At 43.3% G+C, this 15551-nt stretch overlaps 1 protein-coding gene across 2 annotated transcripts in view; it reads right to left on the bottom strand.

Moving 5' to 3' along the window:
* The window catches only part of Slc22a3 (solute carrier family 22 member 3), a 96434-nt gene that overhangs the window by 34610 nt on the left and 46273 nt on the right, over positions 1-15551 (bottom strand). Inside the window, exons 2-5 of one of the 2 annotated variants that reach the window (XM_041680149.1) lie at positions 10197-10300; positions 4044-4198; positions 2718-2886; positions 1786-1903 (exon numbers count right to left, since the gene is read on the bottom strand). In XM_041680149.1, coding sequence (XP_041536083.1) covers positions 1786-1903; positions 2718-2886; positions 4044-4198; positions 10197-10300 — 546 coding nt within the window. The remainder of the gene's footprint in view (positions 1-1785; positions 1904-2717; positions 2887-4043; positions 4199-10196; positions 10301-15551) is intronic. The other variant, XM_041680150.1, reaches the window with a different exon arrangement.

Below are 15551 nucleotides of genomic sequence, written 5' to 3'. Positions count from 1 at the left end.
GGAGCTAGAGAGATGGCTTAGCAGTTAAGAGCACTGGCTGCTCTTCCAAAGGACTCAGATACAATCTCCAGCACCCATGTGGCAGCTCACAACTATCTATAACTCTGATCCTGGAGGATCTAAGGCAAAATGCTGACAGTGGAGCTGGGATACCATAACACATCCCTTAGGGAATCCAGTCTGGTTTGGGATGGAAACCCCTTGCCTATTTGGCTTTACACGGGAACCATGACGACTCAGAAGCCACTGCATTCAAGTTCAGGATCTCCAACAAGTACAGTCATGTAGAACGCTAACCTCTCCCCTGCTAAAATGATCGTCACTGGGAGACTGAGTGCTGTGTGTTGACCAGATGTACTGTGGGGGGCAGCACATCTGTCCACCCTTAGATGACTCCAGTATCTCATCTCATTGGCCCCCAGCAGGCAGCTGTGCTTTCTCGGGCCTCACAAGCCTTGATCTGGATCTTCCACCCCGGGGACCATGTACGCAGTGTCTTCAGCGTGCTGCTAAGTGGATGGCAAAAAATACTTGCTTAGCCATTAACAGGGAGGGCTGGAGAGATGACTGAGTCAGTCAAGTTCTTGCTCTGCAAGCATTCAGACCTGAGTTTCATCCCCAGAACCCAGGCGAAGAAATGTCAGGCCTGTAACTGTAGCTTTGGGGAGGCAAAGGAGAGTGGATCCCTGGAGTTTTCTGGACAGCCAGCCTAACCTCTTTGGAAACGTCCAAGTCAATGAGAGATTCTGATTCAAAAAGCAAGGTACCTGGTGCCACAAGGGCAACATCTACGGTGTTCCTCTGACACCAACATGCGCACATGGATGTGCACCCACATACACATGTATACACACTTATAAAATCCTAAACACATGTAATCATAACCTTAATCCAGCTGTGAGGACCTGCAGTGAGATAAAGGGAGGCTGGCCGAGTGGTGGATGACTTCTTCCCCATCTCAAATGTTTCTTTAAAGGGCGACAAGAATAAGCATGTCTTAGTGGTTCGTGATTGGTTCACGAGAAGGCATTCTCTGTTCCTTTTAGTTCCAAAGTGGGGAGGTGGAAGGTTAGGGGTGGGAGTGGAGGTGGGGACAGGGACAGTCATCTAAAAGGTGTTTGCTAAAAAAAGGAGAGGAGAGAAAGAAAGTAAAGGGGTGAGGAGAGAAAGGAAGAAAGAAAGAGGGGAAAGAGATGGAAGGAAATGCTAAGTCTAAAACTGAAACATTGCATTATCGCTCAAGATCTGTGTGAATGACTAGCATTTCTAAGGCTGCCTTAGAAAACACATCGACAGATACAGCTTAGTGGTAGAGCACTTTCTTGGCGAGAGAAAGACTCCCAGTTTGATCCCAAGCCCACATGGGTGGAAGCGAGGGGTAATAAGAATAACAAGAATAGCAGAACCCAATTCAAGAAAGACTCAAAAGTCAAAAAAAACCAGTAACTTTTATAACAAAGGTGACTGAGGGGACACTATTCATCTACAGTAAAGAACAATGGTTCAAGCGCCAAAGAATAACTAAAAATGATAGATGTTTAGTAACACATAACATCATATAATACTATATAATATTATATACAATGATATTATATGTTATACATAATAGTATATTATATAAAATAATATATTAGATGTTATAATATTATATATTGAATATATTACATATGATAGCATGTAATATATGATAATATGCATGCATAATTTTAAGGAGATAAGCGCAGAAGTCATAAAGAATTACTCCGCCCAATTTAACAGTTTATTACTAGTAATGAGGAGCATTACCTCCGAGTAATTTGGTGAGAGGTATTTCCCATTGCACTTAGCCACATGTCTCAGGATCTTCAAAGCTTTTTCCCCTTGCTTCCGGGTGATCAGCCAGCGGGGAGATTCAGGAACTACCCTGGTAAGGGAGGAGACGTTTGAATTAGGTCAGAAATCTGAAAACCCAAAAGCTCGTGAGTCTTTCTAGCCAACAGGATCTTGCAGCAATCAGCTTACAAGTCAGGACAGTTCTCAGAATTGAAAACAGGCTCTCAGCAGTGAATTTTCTTTGCAAATTTACAATGAATGGGAAACAGGCTAACTTGGCTATGAACCCCCCACCCCCTCAAAAAAAATACCCGAAAACCATTTCTCCACAGTTCAGGAAACCCTACAGTACTATGTCTCCGGTTACAGATATGAAAAGGAGTAGGGCTTAGTATGTATCTAGGAGAAGATAAAGACTTCCCTTATTCATGGAGCCTGATTTACCCATACATTAAAATTCAATGAGGGGAATAAATTACATTTGCCCCAGTATGAGTCAAGTGCATACATCTGGAACATCTTGACAGCCTATTTCTCTGACATTCTCAACCTCTTATTCATCAGAGAAGGTTAATTTGTTTAATGGATTTTTTTATCATATTTAATCTTCATGGTGAAATATCGAGTTTGTTACTTCATAATTCTCATGAAAGTATCGCAAAGGGATAAATCATAATGCAATCACCTAGTCTGGAATTTTGTATTGGGGTATTTTACTATTTGCAATGGCCACTCTTAGTCAAGCAACCAATAATCCCTACAAGTTGTCAAAATTCTCTACTAACTCCCTAACCACGGCAGTCTGGAGAGTTAGGAAATCTTCATTTCAGAACTCATTTCTGCATTGTTTTGGCATTTGTTCATGTGCAATAGGATCAATGCAATGATTACCAAAATCATATTACCAGTAATAAAGGAGGAAGAGGAAGCTGGGCAGTGAGATGGCGAGCTGGATGCCCTGCCAGCTGGGCGTAAAGTAGGCAATCCCAGGGAGGAGGATTATTCCAAGCGTGAAGAACATCTGGATCACGATTCCCACAATCCTCCTTTGTTTTGAACCTACTATCTCTGTCACTGGAGGGAAAACAGACACAGACGAATAGGGGAGTTCTCAGTCAACTCCAAAACAAACAGAATCGACACCTGTTAAAAATCTTCCGGCATTGTTGGACTACTCCAGAGCCCAAGGACATGGGGGCTTCCATATGTGCTGAACTTCTGAAGATGGCTCTCCAGGTACCCAATGTGTGTTTTTCCCAGTTTTTTTTTTTTCCTGCCCTGATCCTTAGGCTTTCAAGCCAGCACCCTCTGAGTGTGGCTGAGGAGGGCAAGGAACACCTATGCTGGTTTTAGGTCATCTCACTATGGCTGTTGAGAAGGTCATTGCCATTATCAAACCAAACACAGCAAGCTAGTTCACCCTTATCACTGTAACACTAAGGATATGTAAATTATAGTCCCTCTTGGAGAATTAGCATGGACATCAGACTCTGCCTGTACTTTCCACCGCCCCAAGACAGTTTAGATTATGCATGTTGTTTGACTTTTCATGTATGCAACAGATCTCTAAAATCCACCTGGGAAATGTGTTGCTGGAAGCCCGACCTCCTCTGCACCTTCCCACTAAGTGCTTTTTTGTTCTCATCATCCTGCTGGCTGCCTCGCAGCTGCCCTAAGTTCACAGTTTTGAACATCCACATAGATTTGGGTGGTGTTAAAAATGCCACACACTTCAGTCATCCCTCCATTCCAGCCAGTGACTCTCAGTCCCTACTTGTGCCCACTCTCCTTTTCCCACCATAAAAAGAGCTTCAGGTATCTAAAGCGCCCCTGCTAGGGTCTCCCACAGTAGTCGTGGGCGGGATTGGAAATCCGAGCATCTGAGACAATACTGTCAGATGAGCTTTCTAACTTCCTTGCTCATAAATCCTCCACCACTTAAAGCAGGTGGCTGATTTGCTCTAGAATCAGAGCCAAAGGGAGCAGCCTGGACCAAACATAAGCAAGGGGCAGAGTTTCATATTCTCTGTCTGGTTCCCATTTTAAAACAGCCCCCAGTCTGTGCAGCAGCTGGAATCCCAGCCCAAGTCCTCCACCTGCTTGAGCACGTGTTGCAATGAGGTCTCCCGGATTTCGTTGTGGGAATGCTGAGCTAGACTCCCGCCCCCCCTCTGCGCCCCGCCCCCTCAAGTTCTCACACAGAGGAATGGTTGCAACAAAACATTTCTTACCAATCACGAAGCAGGTCATCCACGCCCCCTTTCCAAACACGCCTTGCAGGAAGCGGAAGATGACAAACACAGAAAAATTTGGTGCAAATGCCACCACAACCCCTGTGACGCCAACACCGAAACAGGATATTAAGTAAATGAGTATCCTGCCATACCTTCATGAGAAAGAGAAGAGAGAGACCCTTAGACATGGTCTTCAACACAATAGAAATGGAATGAGACAGGATGCAAAAACAAACAAACAAACAAATCAGCATCCTCTGTAGCCCACCATCGCAGTAAACAATGTTGATAATACACCTAGGAAACCAGAGGGAAACAATTGGAACTCATCTCTGCAGGGACATTACGAAATCAACAGCCCACAGCACATTCTTTGAGACCGAATAATTCCCAGTGGTGACCCTCTCTGCAATGCTGTTCTTGCAGTTTCCCTGCTGGCCTGGTCCTGACATTTGCTTTCATTTCTGTGGGTGGAATCTCAGGGAGGTGGGGGCAGAATGAAGGAGCCATGCACGTTACAGAAGTCTCCACTTCAATCTTGCCTCATCCAGGTACTAGTCCAGGACCTTGGGCAAACTCCTCAGTGCTCTAAGACTCAGGTTTTGTTTGCTTCTCCAGTCACCCCCTTCTTTTTGTTAGTGATGGTAAAGAGGAGAAAATGGGGTTGTAATGTGAAAACTATAAAGTTCAATCAATGTGTGTTGTTATTGTGTGTGTGTGTGTGTGTGTGTGTGTGTGTTTCATAGAACTATAGCCAAATAGCTCAGTCAAAGGGATAGGGTTCTGTGGCCAGTTCCCCAGTCTGTTGTGAGCTGATCCCACAGTTGTTCCAGGTGATTGGCTGACAGGAGCTCATCCTCAATAACCTATAGGAGCTTTCCTCCTGTGGTATTTTCCTTACAAATTTTTAGATCATTCTTACTTCTGCGTCTTTGCATTAAGGGCCGAGAAGGAAACAGTCTTAATGTAGCCACATGTTTTAAAAGTCAACTTTATTTTTTAAAACAGCTTTAGGTTCAAACCGAATTTAAGCAGAAAAGACAGGGTTCCCATGCACCCCTCCTTTTACACATGCACACTTGCCCTATCACCCACCCCCCATTGAGTGATCCGTGTGTTACAATCAGTAAGCTTAAAGTGACATATCATTGCACAAGTCTACAGTTCACACTAGGCTTTCGAGTTCCATTCTCCAGTGCCAGGGATCAAACCCAGAACATTGGACAAGCAAGGTAAAAAGCTCTGCCACTGATCTACACCCACCCAAGGTTCACTGTTGTGTTGGACAGTCTGTGGGAGACGCCCACACTTCCACATCACATCCTTAATTCCTCGCTGGTAGGAATGCAAATGATACTACCCATTATTAGTTCCTAGTGGTCACTCTGCATCCCAGGCAACCATTGTCTCCATTGTTGGCAACTTTCTAGAATGTTCTACAGATCTATAGGGATGTTCTAAGATTCTATAGGAATCATACAGCTTGAAATCTTTTCAGATTGGCTTCTTGAATGGTTTTCTCTATGTCTTTTTTAGGATTCCTAGCTTGTCTCCTTCTCGTGTGGAGTAATATTCTACTGCCTGGACAATGGGTCATTTATCCATTCACCTACTGAAAAACAGCTGCCCCCAAATGCTGGCAATTATGAATAAATCTGTTGTACAGTCCACATGAAAGTTTACATGTGGATGTAGATTTTCAGCCTTGTTGGGTGAATACTAATACTGTAATCTCTGGTCCTGTGCATTTCGTTTTGCAAGAAACTGACAAGCTGGCTTCCTCTCTGCTGTGCCATTATGTGTCCTCCCAGCAAGGAGCAACAGTTTCTGTGGTTCCACACACTTGCTAATGTATTATCCCCAATTTATTTAGTTTGAAAATTGCTAAGAGTGTGGGTGTTTTGCCTCCAGGTATCTCTGCAGCATGTGTGTGTAGTGCCTGCAGAGGCTAGACGAGGGCATCCGATCCCCTAGAACTGGAATTACAGCTGATTGTGAACTGCCATGTGGGTGCTGGGAATTGAACCTGAGTCCTTTGGGAGAGCCACCTCCCCAAACCTTATCTTGTGTTTTGGCATCTGTGTTCATGAAAGCTAAAGGCAATGAGGTTTTATTTTCTTCTAATATGTTCTTCTGGTTTAGGCAGTAAGGCAGTACTGATGTCACAGAACAAGTTAGGGAGTGTTTCTTCACCCTTATCTTCTGTAAGAAATGGAGACTACTGTGTATGATTTATTATCTACACAGTAGAATTTACCTGCCCCAAATCTGAACCTGGTACTTCCTGTTCAGTAAGGTTATTCAATATTGACTCAATTTATTTAATATACATAGGCCTATTAAAAGAATTCACTTCTTATGTGAGTTCAGGTGGGTTATGTCTTTCAAAGAACAGATCCACTCGATCTTGGTTGTCAAATCTGGGGCCACAGAGTCATTTAAATTGTTTCTTTATTATGTTTTTAAAGTCTTTGGGATTTTAAACCACCATTAATTTGAGTCCCATCTCTTTTTCTTAGTTGGTTTATCTAAATGGTTATTAGATTTCGGGGCTTTCCAAAATCCAGCTTTTGACTATATTAATTTTCTCTACTGACTTATTGTTTCCGATTTCTTTGATTTTTTTATTCTAATTTGTATCATTAATTTTCTTCTGTTTAGTTTAGTATTTAATTTGGTCATTTTTGTTGGTGTTGATACCTAGTGTATAAATTCAAAGTGTGGGTTTTAGGTAAATCTTATGTTCTAGGAAGAATCTTAATGCAGTGACCTCCCTTCTGCATTGCTTTTGCTGTGCCCATAAATCAGATACATTGCCTTTTTCTTCACTGTGTACAAAGTATTTTAAATTTCTCTTGGGATTTCTTCTCTGTTAGCAGAAGTACAATGCTTAATTTCCAAGTATTTGGGAATTTCCAGTTTCTTGTTACAGATTTATTGTTTTGTTTCTTGGAAACAAAGGATTAAAAGATTTGTCCTTTAATTTTTGTTAAAAATGTATTTCGTGGCCCAGAAAATAACTTTATTAATGTCTCACATGTATTTAAGAAAAACTTGTATTTTGCTATTGTTGGATGATGTGGTCAGTAGGTGTCCACTATATCCAGCTGACTGGTGGCATTGCTGAATTCAGTTACGTCTTGATTATAATATTCTGTTGGCTGGATTTTTACATTTTGGATACAAAGTATTTGAGTCTTCAACTACAATGAGGGATTCATCTGTTTATCCTGTGGTTCCATCAGTTTTTCCATCCTGTATTTTGATACTCTGTTGCTAGGTACATACATGTTAAAGATTGTTGTGTCTTGTTGAATAATTATAACTAACTCCGTGTTTTCATTATGAAGTTTATCCTTCCTAATATCAATATGATGAGTTCTACTTCGTTTTGGTTATTCTTAGTGTGGCTTATGCTTCTCCACTCATTTACCCTCCACTGCGTGCATCGTTACAGATAAAGTGAGTTACTTATCGGCAACTCATTGTTGGGTCTTCTGATCCACTCTGAAAACTTGTGTTTTGTTGTGACTGGGTCTTGGGCTGGGTGTAAGCTCGAGTTAATAGAGTTCTTGTCTGGACTGCATGGGGCCCTACAATGGACGTGGTGGGATTGTGTCTATGAGCTTGCATTTGGTAGGTAGACATAGGACGATCAGAAATGCAAAGTCATCCTTGACTAAGTAGCAATCAAGGTTAACCTGGACTACACGAGACACGGTAGCAGGGGTGGGGGAACCTTTGCTGAAGCTAGAGTCTAGGCTGGCCGGTCAGCAAGTGTCATTAACCCTTTTATCTCTGTCCCTGCCCTCCTGCACTGGAGTTACAGGTGTGCACCCCATGCTTGGATGTGGGAGTTGGGGACCCATCCAGTCCTTGTGCTTGTACAGCAAGCACCTCCTCCACTTGAGGCATCTCCCTAGCCCCCAAGTCTGGTCTTTTAATAAACCCATTGACAGCATTCTTCACAGTGTTTGATCTTGGGCATTTCTCTTTGAGTTCTAGAATTTCCATCATTGTTTGTGTTGCCCACCAACCCCCAAACATGCTGTATTATATCCATTAACCTCTTACCATATTAACCATGGTTTTAAATTTATCTGGCTTGACAGCTCCAACATCCATGCCCATATCTGGTTCTGATGTGTGCGGCCCCTGATTGAGCTCCGGGTTTGTCTACTGGCATTTTATGGCCCTCTTTGCTTGGCATTTTAACATGCCCTGTGAAAAAACTTTAAATTGTTTCTTTAGCCCGTGGACAACGATACTGCAGACATTCCTTTTTTTTTTTTTTTTTTCTTTTTCACTTTAACTGGGACATGGTGATTAGACCTAGACTAGATGGTGAGGAGAGCAGGCTGGACTTAGTATTTAGCTCCTCCCACATGGAGGGCTAGTGCTGACTTAAGACAGGAATTTCTCACCCCTCAGGTCTGACATTCAATAAACCTGCTGATTAGGTTCTAATTAACCAGATGTGGATTTTTCATTTTCTGTTTTGTTTTGTTTTGGCTTTTGGTGTGTGTGTGTGTGTGTGTGTGTGTGTGTGTGTGTGTGTGTATGGGGGGTATGTATGTGTGCGCGCACATGTGTTTTCTGGGAGCAGGCCTTATTATGAACAGAAGCATGGGGAAATTTTTCTTGATAGTCACCTTGAAAACCTGGTACACTTACAAGAGGTAAAAATCACAAACATGGGCTGGAGAGGTGGCTATCGGGGAAGAATCCTCACTGTCCTTCCAGGACCTGGGCTCCTCCCCTCATCACTGTCCTTCCAGGACCTGGGCTCCTCCCCAGCACTTACACCAGGGTTCACAACATCTGTGATTCCAGTTCCAGGGCATCTGGTGACCAGGTCTTCCTGGAATTTGCTTGCCCTGCTCACCCTCCCTCTTCCCTCACTTCTCCTTTTCCCTCCCTTTCCTCTGCAACTACCCTACCCTTAGCCACCTCCCAGGGGTTTTCACTCTCAGAGCGGTTCACACACTAAGCCTCTAACACTCCAGCAATTCCGGCCAGGTTTTCATTACCCAGCAGCCTCTGCTCCAGTAAGTGCCGGTTCCTAGTATCTGTTTAGCTTTCCAATTTGGGGAGCAGCTGCTTGCCCTGTGACCTCACAGCTGGGCAGCTTTGCTGACTTAGCAGCTGGCTCCACCTCATCCTTGTCCTGCCTGAGTGGAGATGAGAAGCTTTTCACTTGGAAGTCCCTGTCTAGAGTCTGAGCTCGCTCCGTCCTCACCACTCTCTTCTCACGGGCATGCCTATTAAAATACCTCTCATCTTGTCTTTAAGGAATATAAATCACAGACACACAGACACACATGGGGTGGGGGTGGGGGACACATAACGGTGGTCGGTGCTGGTAGGAGGCAGGGTTTCTGACAGCCCTTCTCTCATGTCAGCTACAAGGAAAGCCCCTCAGCCCTGACTAGAGTTTGAGTCCTCTCCTATGCCGAGTTATTTTAGGAGATATGTTTATTGATCATGTAGGATGAAATACATAAGCAAGACCCAATTATAAGAAGATTAAGTTACAGTAGCCAGAGCTGCATTGCAATTCCAGCACTCAGGAGATAGGCAGGAGGATTGGGAGTTTGAGTCTCATCCAGTACACATAGTGAGACTCTGTCCAAAACCAAGAAGACAAAACCAGAAAGAGAAACCGACATAAACAAAAATGAGAAAAACGTAATCCAGTTCCAACCATAGCCAATGAGGGAAGAAATTAAATGTATATGAAAATCCCTTAATAATGCTGAGAAAAATTCTTTTCAAAGTTTCAATACAAATTTGTAGAATAAAATACAAAAATTAAAAAAAAAATCAGAATGGCTGACCTCATGAGTAAATGAACCAAACCCCAGCCACTGGACTATTTTGAGCACTAAATCTACCCCTCGCCTGAGCCTTGACGTCACTGCTCTGGGGCCAATGTTTTCCCCGGGATCCATTCTCAGCCTCAAGGGAACCTTTTCTACCAAGGAACAAGGAGAAGAAGTTTGGAAAGGGAAGAATTAGTCAAACTGAACAAGAGTGGATGTCCTGGGCAGTGGGATAAAAAGTGAATGTAGCTGATAAAAAAGCATTTCCCCCACCACCACATAGATAGTGTGCTAATAGTGAAGCAGCCGGTAGCTTACCCATACCTACCTATCCGCTGCATAGCCCAAGGTGAACGCCCCAGCCAGGAAGCCAAGGTTCAGGATGGCTTGGGTGAGGTCCAACATCCAGGCATTGGCACAGACAAGGTCAAACTGGGGAATCAAAGAAAAACGCATGAAGATACCTGGAGCTGTTCGCCTTCAAAACTCTCTCTAATGTAGGTCAACCATCTTCACGAGAGTTGCTTAGATATGCCCCATGTGAAATTTGAGGATGCATCATATGCATGCATAGACACTGATCTATGCATATTTTCATTGTTGGCTGAAATGACGGCAAGGGAGTGAACCCCTAGGATACGGTGGATACTGACATTTTAAAACAATGCTGTTAGTTAAGTCTATTATGTGCACCCATGGCATGTGGACGCTATGGTGACCGCCTGCCTTCATCCGACATCGTGAGCTCTGTGATCCGACTTGCAGTGAGCTATGCAGAAACTGACACTCCATTCTTAGAGTCTTTCTGCGACAAGCTAACACTGACATGTTAGAGGATTTTGTCATTAATTCAAGTCCTCGAAGGTATGATTCCGATTTTATTGTCACGTGTGGGATTATCAGAACAATGGAGTTAGACTCGTGGCAGACACATCTAGAGAAATGTGCAGAGAAACTCCGAAAGCAGACAGACTGCTACCAGAAAAAAAAAATACAACGTTTTGCTTTAGAAAAGTGACAAGCAGCCTCAAATATAAAAACCCGCATGGCAGGATTTGCTTCAAACCGCTGAGCTTTATAAATAACTGGGTTAGGGAGATGGAGACAGGCGCAAGGCTCCTGCCAGGAGTGACCCTCTTAATGAGAGTCCATAGCTTCTTCCATGTTGTGTGAGTTTAAATGCCCCAAACTGTCGTCAAACGCATGTAATTTCTTTTATATCAAACTGGTTCTCCTCTTTGCTTCTCCATAGGAGCAACAATCAGAAAGGATTTTTACACCCCATATTTATATAAGATTAATTGAAAATAGATACCCATCAGTATGTTCTAAAATACTTGGAGAGCTGTCTGAGCCAGATAGTGCCTGCTCTTCTGAGCTTTCTGCATGCCAGATGCCAAAGACAGAGGTTGCATTTCTCAGGCTCCTTTGCCAGTGTGGAGCTGCTTGGCTTTAGGGAGCTGGTGCAAGATCAAAGGGAAGGACTCTGCTTCTGGTCTTGATACAGCTCCTGCTCCCATTATGGCTGCCACAGCGGTGGCTGGTGGCTGGTGGTGTCTGTCATTCCCTGCTTGCAGCCCTGACCTAGCCACATGTGGACAAAGGGATCTGACCCTACTGGTACAGGCATAGGGATGTCAAAGTTGGGTAGTCTGGGCAGGGCTGACTACCAAGACTGCAGAGCCTATGTTTCTTTTTTATTTTTCGAGTCCTTCCAAATTAGCTCAGTGCCATCCTTTTGCTAACTCCTGCCTAACATATCTAGCCTGGTTTTTATTTTTCTGACTGGCACCATGCTGGCTTGCAACAGTACAAAGTAAGGGTCAACAATGTGTGTATTTAAACAAATGCACAGGTGTTCTTCCGTGTCTGTTACATCACAGATCCTCTAACTGCCCCTCTTTTGCCCAGAATCAGGTCATGCTCCTCAGTCCTTGGACAGTTGACAAAGAAGCCTGCTGCACTGTGGCCCTACAGTTTCTTTTCTCTTGTTTACAGCTGCCAGGAGGCCCAGCTGCCCATGGTAGCCCAGCCTGAGAACTTTCCTTTGTAGCTTCAGTCTCTTGTCTACAGCCTTCCTCCATGTCAGAGACCACATAGACTATGTTGCAAGGAACCTCCCTCTTTTTTCCTCTGAGGAACTACAAGAGTCAGAAACTCCAATTGTCCTATGGATCCAAAGGTTGTTGCTGCAGGACCCCATCATGCCAACTGTGATATGATACTTGCTCTCTGTCATGGCTAATCCTGGTTGTCAACTTGACTGTGTCTGGAATGAACTAAAACCCAAGTGACTAGGTTCACCTGTAAGGGAGCTTTCTTGATTGAATCATTTGAGTGGAAAGACTTACCCTAAATCCAGATATCTGAGGTGGAAAGAGTTACCTTAAATCTGGCCCACACCTCCTGGTGGCTGCCTATCTAAAGGACATGGAGGAAGCATTTGCTCTTTGCCTGCTTGCCTTACTCTCACTAGCAAGTCCATTCCTTCACTGGAGTTAGCCTATATCTTTAGGGTTCCATTGTATACTGCAGAACAGCTGAGACATCCAGAACTACTGGATTCTTGGACTTTCCATAGAGAGACAACCATTGTTGGAATAGTTGGACCACAGTATTATAAGCCTCTCTAATAAATCCCGTACATTGATGTGTGTGTGCGCGTGCGTGTGTGTATGTTATAGTCAGTCTATTGCTTCTGTCCCTCTAGAGAACCCCGACTAACACACTCACCAAATGCTCTCCCACAGGGACTCATCATGGCTCCTCAGGGGACCTACACCTGATACTGGTCAGTAGGTCACCTTAGATCACCAAATTTACCAAAGTCTTCATCAGAGACACAAAAATGTAGGTCTCTCTCTCAAGGCAACCTATTCAGAGCAAGTGAGCCACATCCAATTTGATTTTCCAGGGTGTGCCTACCAGAAGCATTTAAATATCCTTAATACCCATAAACCTATGTGGCCACCTTGTTACTTATTAATCTTCAAAGTCACTTTACACAGAGTAACTCTCCTTGGCACAGGCAGAAAGTCAATCTGATAACAGACTCAGGCAGCCCTTCCTGGAAGGCTGAAAGGATTCCACGTGCCTTGTTCTGCAGAAAGCATGGGTAACTCTAGGGAAATCAGGTATTTCTGAAGGGTTTCCAGATGAGGCCTTTTCCTGAGAGCTTCCCAGCTCTTAAAATACAAATAGATGCTATGTTGGATGCTATGTTAGACCCTATGTTAGATGTTATGTTGGACGCTATGTTAGATGCTATGTTAGACCCTATGTTAGATGCTATGTTGGACGCTATGTTAGATGCTATGTTAGACCCTATGTTAGATGTTATATTAGACCCTATGTTAGATGTTATGTTGGACGCTATGTTAGATGCTATGTTAGACCCTATGTTAGACCCTATGTTAGATGCTATGTTAGACCCTATGTTAGATGTTATGTTAGACCTTATGTTAGATCCTATGTTGGACGGCTGCTATGTTGGACACTATGTTAGACCCTATGTTAGATGCTATGTTAGACCCTATGTTAGACCCTATGTTAGATGCTATGTTAGACCCTATGTTAGATGTTATGTTAGACCTTATGTTAGATCCTATGTTGGACGGATGCTATGTTGGACACTATGTTAGACCCTATGTTAGATGCTATGTTAGACCCTATGTTAGATGTTATGTTAGACCTTATGTAAGATCCTATGTTGGACGGCTGCTATGTTGGACACTATGTTAGACCCTATGTTAGATGCTATGTTAGACCCTATGTTAGATGCTATGTTAGACCCTATGTTAGATGTTATGTTAGACCTTATGTTAGATCCTATGTTGGACGGCTGCTATGTTGGACACTATGTTAGACCCTATGTTAGATGTTATGTTAGACCCTATGTTAGATGCTATGTTAAACCCTATGTTAGATGTTATGTTAGACCCTATGTTAGATGCTATGTTGGACACTATGTTAGATGCTATGTTAAACCCTATGTTAGATGTTATGTTAGACCTTATGTTAGATCCTATGTTGGACGGATGCTATGTTGGACACTATGTTAGACCCTATGTTAGATGCTATGTTAGACCCTATGTTAGATGTTATGTTAGACCCTATGTTAGATGCTATGTTGGACACTATGTTAGATGCTATGTTGCTTTGAGTTTAATGACAAATGCACAAGTTTTTAGTGTATTGGAAGGTCACAAATCTTCAAATTTTCTAAAATCCAAGCCACAAAAGTTCTCAGGCATACAAAGGTCAAAGGTGAGAAGTAAAGGTTAAAAACAACACAAGTCCTCATAAAGCCATGAGAAACAGCCGATTCGTCTGCTGCATCTGAAGGGAGAAGGTGAGGTCTCTGAAGTCCAGCTCCAGAGGCTAAGAGCCTCCATTTTATCCTTCAGACTTGGTTCCAGCATCGTGGCAGAACCTCTGAGAGCAGTGTCTGCTGGGAGACAGATGGGAGATGGGGCACAGCTTGGAGGAGGCATGATCCCCAGTTCCCATAAGTGGGATAAAAGGGAATAAGCCATAAAAAGGAATAAGCTGACCTCTAGATTCCTCTGACTTCCTTTCTTACTATTTGGTTCCCCCATATCTTTGTGATGCTGTCTCCATGAGGTCCTTAAAAGAAGCCAAACAGATGGGGACTTTCAACTTCTACATCTGTGGGCTACATAACCTCTTTTCTTCATAAGCACCAGGTTTCAGAAATTTTGTTCTAATAACAACAACAAAGGGTAAGAACACATTATGATGTGGGAGTCCCCTCTGTATGCTGTGAATACTATTGGTTAATAAAGGAATTGCGTTGGCCTGTTGATAGGGCAGAACTTTGGTAGGTGGGGAAAACTAAACTGAATGCTGGGAGAAAAGAAGAAAAGTCAGAGAGAAGCCATGTAGCTCCTGCCAGAGACAGATGCTGACCGGAATGTTACCTGGTAAGCCACAGCCACGTGATGATACGCAGATTAATGGAGATGGATTAAATTTATATGTAAGAGTTAGCCAATAAGAACCTAGAGCTAATGGGTCTAGCAGTGATTTAATTAATACAGTTTCTGTGTGATTATTTCAGGGCTAAGTGGCCGGGAGCTAATTAGCCTCCTCCTCCAACTACAACATTATAAATGGAACCATTCCAAATCAGTGCTGAGCCTGAAAGCAGGAATGGCAAAATTCTTCACCGTCAGGTGTGGCATACCCCTGCTATGTGTGGCACAGACCAAAGCAATCACACACCAGTTTCCATTTTAAGTCAACAGTAGAACACAAAACAGAGCCATGCAATGATTCTTTTTTTTTTTTTTTTGGATTTTTGAGACAAGGCTTCTCCGTAGCTTTTGGTTCCTGTCCTGGAACTAGCTCTTGTAGACCAGGCTGGCCTCAAACTCACAGAGATCCTCCTGCCTCTGCCTCCCGAGTGCTGGGATTAAAGGTGTGCGCCACCATCGCCCGGCAGAACTCCAATTCTTATGGTCATTATAAACACATTTTTAAAAAATGGGTAGCCCAGGTTGACCTCAAACTCTTGATCCTCCTGCATCCACCTTCTTTAGAAAATCCTACCGGTGTGTACCACCACAAGTGGCCACCACAGTTTTGGGTGTTTTGTTTTGTTGCTTTTTTCAAGATGGGTTTCTCTGTGTTGCCCTGGCTGACCTGCAACTCACTCTGTAGA

This window comes from Microtus oregoni, unplaced genomic scaffold (assembly GCF_018167655.1).
Source record: "Microtus oregoni isolate MIOR12 unplaced genomic scaffold, Mior012 000033F_ref0000390, whole genome shotgun sequence".
NCBI lineage: Eukaryota > Metazoa > Chordata > Mammalia > Rodentia > Cricetidae > Microtus > Microtus oregoni.
The sequence above is the reverse complement of the archived record's forward strand: the minus strand, read 5'-3'. Positions and strand labels throughout refer to the sequence as shown.